The 6,036-nt window shown below is 39.8% G+C and overlaps 1 protein-coding gene across 1 annotated transcript; it reads left to right on the top strand.

Moving 5' to 3' along the window:
- Positions 1-2,466: 2,466 nt before the first annotated feature.
- Positions 2,467-5,371, top strand: LOC133170050 (metalloproteinase inhibitor 2-like). Its single transcript, XM_061302696.1, has 5 exons — positions 2,467-2,717; positions 4,104-4,183; positions 4,261-4,354; positions 4,510-4,634; positions 4,770-5,371. Exons 1-5 carry the CDS (start codon positions 2,600-2,602, stop codon positions 4,965-4,967), a joined length of 615 nt encoding a protein of 204 aa, XP_061158680.1. The 5' UTR covers positions 2,467-2,599; the 3' UTR covers positions 4,968-5,371.
- Positions 5,372-6,036: the final 665 nt, after the last annotated feature.

A 6,036-nucleotide genomic window follows, 5' to 3' on the forward strand; every position in this document is an offset into this window, starting at 1 on the left:
TACAAAAAAAGAAAATTCACAGATAACAATGACTTAAGATCTGGTATTTAGTTTTACAAGTGGAAAATCCCTCGACAAGAGGTTCAAAGAACGAAAGCTTTGGCGGCGGGTTTGACGAAGGATGAGAACACTTCATGATTCATGCGCGATTATGCTTTCACCACACACCTCACGCCACAGGAACATGCCTGGGTGTGTCGGCGAAGAGCTTGAGACGTATGTATCCATCTCGCCAGAAGTTAAAGATGACTCCTCCAGTCTCTCATGGATCAGTGTTGCTGATTCATGCACCATGCACCAATTTTCCCTTCACATGATTGACTTGTTTATCTGTGAATAATATCTGACTGTATTCTAATCAATGTGCAATCCGAAATCTTCGCACAATTTATTTCAATTTTATGGAAACAATTCAAAGGATTTAGAACAAGAGAAAAGTTACAGGTTCAATACAATGTTAAATGACAGAAATGAGTTAGCTGTGACCTTGGCGACCTTAACAAATACAGAATGTCACAATTTACCATCTCCATTTCCAAACACAAGCTGCGAAAGAGATAAAACTCAAATGAAGGAAGTGAATCTTCTTCTTCTTCCGATTTGTGTCTGGTTGAAACGGTCAAGGGGACACTGGTTGCGTAAACCGACGTCTCCTGAGGTCACGGTGGACATTTTGCTGACGAACAATACGGAACAATTGCGGCACGATATTCCGAATCGTGGTTTTTTTTTTTTATTCTTGAGGGTTTCCGATGATTTTTTTGAGGTCATGCGACGAATACCCCGAAGCTGAGGGCATGCCGGGAATGGGTCAGACTTTGGTCAATTTAGAGGTTTCTGGTATCCCTCTAATCCCCAAGAAGGTATATTCTTTTTTTTCATGTGTCATTTCCTCCCATTTTCTTTCAGCAGCCAACATCTGGTACTCGACCGACGAGTCATGGCGTCTTACAAAATTTCGTGCGTATGGGAACATTCCCTTTTTTCCATGGAAGCTCCGCGCCAGCCTTTTGTCATGTGTCTGCATCAAACGTGATGTCTCCTGTCTCTTCTGTTTTTCAGATTATGCCCTACAACAGTGGTAATACTGCGGAAAATAATAAAAGTGTTTAAACCGCTGGGTGGCCAGAAACCAAGTAGGCAGCCAAGTATGATGTCAGGAAGCAAGAAACAAGACTTATTTATACATAGTCAGCTTTATGTGTCGAGGACAAAGGCAGTGATTTGACGCCTAGTGTTATTCTACTTGTGAATGAAAGAATCTGATTAAATCCAGCAAAATTGCTTGAGATGACCTTGGAGAGTATTTTCTCAAAAAGCCACTCCGTAGTCAAATTTCCAACAAAAGGCCAATTACCTAGCGTGAGTAAGGGAAAAGAACGTAAAGAATTTTGACCATAACACCGCGAGCCCTTCCCAGAAGGTGCGCCGGGTTCAGTTGAATCGCCCCCACATTGAATCTATTCAACTTTACGATGATGTCATCTGGAATCGTCCTCTGTGTTTTGCCGGTGGTGTTTTTAATAACAGAGTCTGACCACATCCATCAAGTCATTAAAGACCACTTGACTCAGCGCTTGTCACAGCCATGTACATCGTAGTTTTTACATTGTTGCTGTGATTTTTCATTTTTTTTTTCTTTTAACGGGCATTCAGTTGATTGTTACCGCCACCATTTTTCTGGGCATTGATGTCACATCTGGACATGTAATTATAAATCATCGTCATTTGGTGACGCAAATAGGTTTCTCGCCACTGTGTTTTTCAAATCCCGTTTTACGATCATTTTTCAGAAGAACCTATTTACAGGGTGGTGTCAAGGTGTGAATAAAGAAATGTGACAAATTAATGAGAGGATAGGGGGGGATAAATTACACCCACTAATAGTCACCGCTGTCCTTTCCAGTGAAGACATGCTCTAAAAAAGTTGTTTTGGAAATGTCCATTACGGTAATGTTGGGACTAACATGTACTCGCAAAGCCAGCATGAGCTGGCATGCTAACTTTAGCTCATTACTGTAAAGATGCCTCACAGATCTTTCAAACTAAGGTTTGTTTTTCAAGGACACAATGAACAAGTCTTTTCCTTTTACTTGACTAATTGGATTCAATAAAATACTTTTATTGACTCAGGTTTCCCTTTCCTTTTCTAGTCAAAGTCTAGGCGGCCCCTGGGTGGAGGGTGCGGGTTATCCAAGCATATTTCAGTTGCCCCCACGAGCCCCCCCTAGCTCCGCCACTGATCTCCTGACCACAGTGGCCACAGTATTCATTATCTAATCAGCACGTTCCTCTTCTTAGTTACCAAAGTTATGTTCCTTCACTTTTTTGTTTCCTCAGAAACGTTTTTTTACGCACACATACGTGCGTGTATATGCGTGCCTGCTTTATGACAATGTGAAAAAAAGTTACTAAAAGTCTATGACGTCATTTGGGGGCGGATTCAACAGCCATAAAAAGACCCTCGAGAACGTGAACTCAAGCAGAACAAGCCCGCCTTGTGCAGCGAACAGACCAGCCATTCAGAACCCGTTCGTGTTTTAACAACTGAAAGCTTTTGCTGTTTTTCTTTTTTGTTTCTTGTTGTGAGCGGTCAACGATGATCTGGACGGTGAAGAGCTTCGTGCTGCTGTGCTTGTGGCTGTTACAAGAAGGAGCACAAGCCTGCACCTGTGGCGCAGCGCATCCGCAGCAGGCGCTTTGCCATGCAGACGTCGGTAAGTTTTGAACTTTGTTTTAAATGTAGTTTTTCCCATAATAACATATCCTGACGTAATAGGTTTGGGGTAATTAATTGATAAAACTAATGTTTTTCCAGATTTGAAAGCCATTAGCGTAAATGTACGTTGATTGGTGACGACAAGATGTTTTTTCCAAGACTTTCGCATCATATTAAATGAACGATGATTCACGACATCTAACATCTAAGTAACTTTTAAGACGTCTCTAAATTTTAAATTAGACATGTACCAATTGTTCCGGACTGCCAAAAGCACTATTGTGTAATCAACGCCAGACAGACAATTGTAAACTATTTTCTTGCATTTCCAAAGAAAATGCGCAAACCTTAATTGAACATGGCAGAAGTTTCACACATTATTGAAATACAAAATTTATTTTTTGTCATAATTCTCTTATGTTTGTCAGTTACATCTGTATTTGTTTACACTTTTAGTAGAGTTGATAGCATGATTCATTGCTATTTCTTAGCCTGGCATTTTTTAAACTTTTATTTTGAATCATGTTTTGAAATAAACTACTTTGCTTGTTTTTTGTACTGCAAAGTATTTAAAAGCCAATAGTTTTGCATGACTTTACATTTTTCCCAAAAGATATCCTGACAGTCTGAAAGAGCCGTTTCCTTCATTGGGATTATCCTCACCCTTCATATATTTTACTTGAGCGATGTTTGCGTGTAATTCTGCAAAGTCAGGCGAGCAGGATTACCGCAAATTGTAGCCAGAGCTGTTGGAGACTTTCTCAGCAACATCAGCACTGTTTTCTCCATTTGTCCACTTCTCTGGTTTTTTTTTTTTTTTTTTGCAAGTCAGTTTTGCACATCTCCTTAAAAGGAAATACTGTGTTCCGGAGGCAACTATTATAATCCAATCATGATAAGTCAAAGAAAATGATCTTGTTTGCTTTGGCAGCCCCAAATGAATTCCGTGGAAGCATGAGTCACCTGCCTTGGCTCTATGATGATCGAATGATACTTTTCTTTCCTATCACATGTTGAGCTTCTATTTTTGTTTAAGCACTTGGCTGTATTAGAGCTGAAAAGGTACATTTGTATCATCTTAATACTTTTCCACTTGATGTGTTCTATCCCTGCTCTCACATACAAAGCTCTCAATCAGGAAGCTGGAAAGTGATTTCCCCATCCCCCCTTTTTTTTTTTTAACAAACACAGGAAGTTTTTTTTTTTTTAGGGGATTATCGTAGTTTAATTCTAGTCTTCAAAGTGCTGACTGGCTTCCTTGGTGTGTTTTGAATTCCGGCTGGGTACAGCTGATGAAACAGTCATGCGGTGCTGCCGTCTTGGCCGCAAATCCTCAAAGCTGGATGCCACTATTTTTATTGTAATGTCATTTCATTTATTTTAGTCATCAAAGCAAAGGTGGTGGGAATGATGGATGATGGTGACCTCTTCACGCCCATTAAGTATAACATCAAACAGACCAAGGTAAAATATTTATTATTGTCAAGTATCTGCATGTATGAACACAGTAGATTTAATTTACTTTTTTATTTTAAAAACAGATGTTCAAGGGCCCTAACAAGAATTTTGATGTGATCTATACCCCTTCATTGTGCGGAGTCACTCTGTCTAAAGGGATCGATTACCTGATCTCAGGTATGTATGTTGTACCCATGGTCCAACTATGGACATAAAAATGTCATTCAGCAATGCTTTAAACCTAATTGCCATTCACTGAGAAGTTATTTTTTTCACAAATGTCTGTTATTATTCCCCCCCCCCATCCTTTCTTGTCCTCGCCACAATTCCAGGCAGACTGAAGTCCAACAACACGCTGCGCGTCAACCTGTGCAACTTCCTCGAGCCGTGGGATAAGTTGACCGCTGCGCAAAGGAGTAACCTGGTGCATCGCTACGAAATGGGCTGCGGGTGCAAGGTAGGATTTTTGTATTTTGCATTTACGCTTTAGACTGCTCAGTAGTGGCGCCCTCATGCTAACCAAAACAGCAGCACCTACCGGAGATGTTGTATAATGAGTGTTAGTGACCTTTGACCTTGGTTGCCCTCGCAGATTAATTACTGCACCTCCGTCCCGTGCGCCATCAGCAGCCCCGCTGAGTGCTTGTGGACAGATTACCTGACGGAGGGTGTAATCTTCGGCAGCCAGTCCCGGCACTTTGCCTGCATCAAGAGGAACGACGGCTCTTGCGCCTGGTACCGGGGTGCCGATTACCCCAAAAAGAAATTCATGGATATTGAAGAGCCTTAACTCGTATTTAAAATGAAAAATTATTGGAGTGTTTTTTTTTTCCCATGGTGATGAGCACTTTCTGTCTTCAAAGCACTTCAGTATAAATTACTGCTTCAGCAGATCTTAAAAGCAATCCACATAAGTCAGTATTAAGCTTCACTGCAATGTTATTACTGTTTTTAATATCTGACAAATTATTTTTCTTCCTGGTAGGCCAAATATATTTAAGTAAACAATGATGAAGTGACTGTGGAAAGAGGGTGGAGCCCTCCTGTGTTTTATATGCTATTTGTAAAATGTTGATTCTGTCAAGAGAATTAGATGTCTCACTCTTTTGCATACAAGTTTGTGAAGCCAATTTCAATGGTGTTTGGAAGAGTATTGTACTTTTTTTGACATGTTTAATAAATATTACAGTAATATTTGTAGTGGTTACTTCAAATCTGCTGCTCTCTGGTGGTGATTATGGTGAATAACTATTGTAGGATTATCTTCAGATGATTACAATTCTATTTAATACTAAAACTGCTGAGAACGCCACAGACGAGCAAACCGACCCATTTACTGTGGCAGTTTTTAATTGCTAAGGAATGCATATTTGTACACAGTGCAGAAACCAAACAATTGTTACATTTTTTATATCCTCTGCAAAGAATGAAACAGTTGAGTGGAATTGTATGATTAAACTTCACTGTTGCCTTGGTAACCAAGTCTCGCACATGAGAAATTTTATAATCGCGCTCACGTTGCATATGGTTTAATACATTTGAGTATGATTAAGTATGAAGCACACTGTATACTGTGACGTTTAACAATTAAATTTCACTTCGGAAATGATGCTTTTTGAGTGTTGAAAGTTGATGACGGTCCGAATCTCGTATCTCAAGGTACCGCTGTGTTACGTAATCATTGGGAGGGTATGTCATCAATGTATATGTACTCTTTATTCCCGTAAAATTTGACCACTACATCTTGTAAGATTTCATTCTTGTTCTGTGGCTATCAAATGTAGTAACTCTAAAAAAAAAAAAACAATATTTCAGCTTTCCAGTAGTTGATCATTGAAAATGGTAAACACCATAGGCCG

This window comes from Syngnathus typhle, linkage group LG17, assembly GCF_033458585.1.
Source record: "Syngnathus typhle isolate RoL2023-S1 ecotype Sweden linkage group LG17, RoL_Styp_1.0, whole genome shotgun sequence".
NCBI classification, from domain to species: domain Eukaryota; kingdom Metazoa; phylum Chordata; class Actinopteri; order Syngnathiformes; family Syngnathidae; genus Syngnathus; species Syngnathus typhle.

What these genes read in the sequence shown, in the direction of transcription:
- LOC133170050 (XM_061302696.1), top strand. Translation starts at nt 2,600, where the DNA reads ATGATCTGGACGGTGAAGAGCTTCGTGCTGCTGTGCTTGTGGCTGTTA. An exon ending in GATCGATTACCTGATCTCAG is followed by an intron (nt 4,355 to 4,509) that starts GTATGTATGTTG and finishes CCACAATTCCAG; the next exon opens with GCAGACTGAAGTCCAACAAC. An exon ending in AAATGGGCTGCGGGTGCAAG is followed by an intron (nt 4,635 to 4,769) that starts GTAGGATTTTTG and finishes TTGCCCTCGCAG; the next exon opens with ATTAATTACTGCACCTCCGT.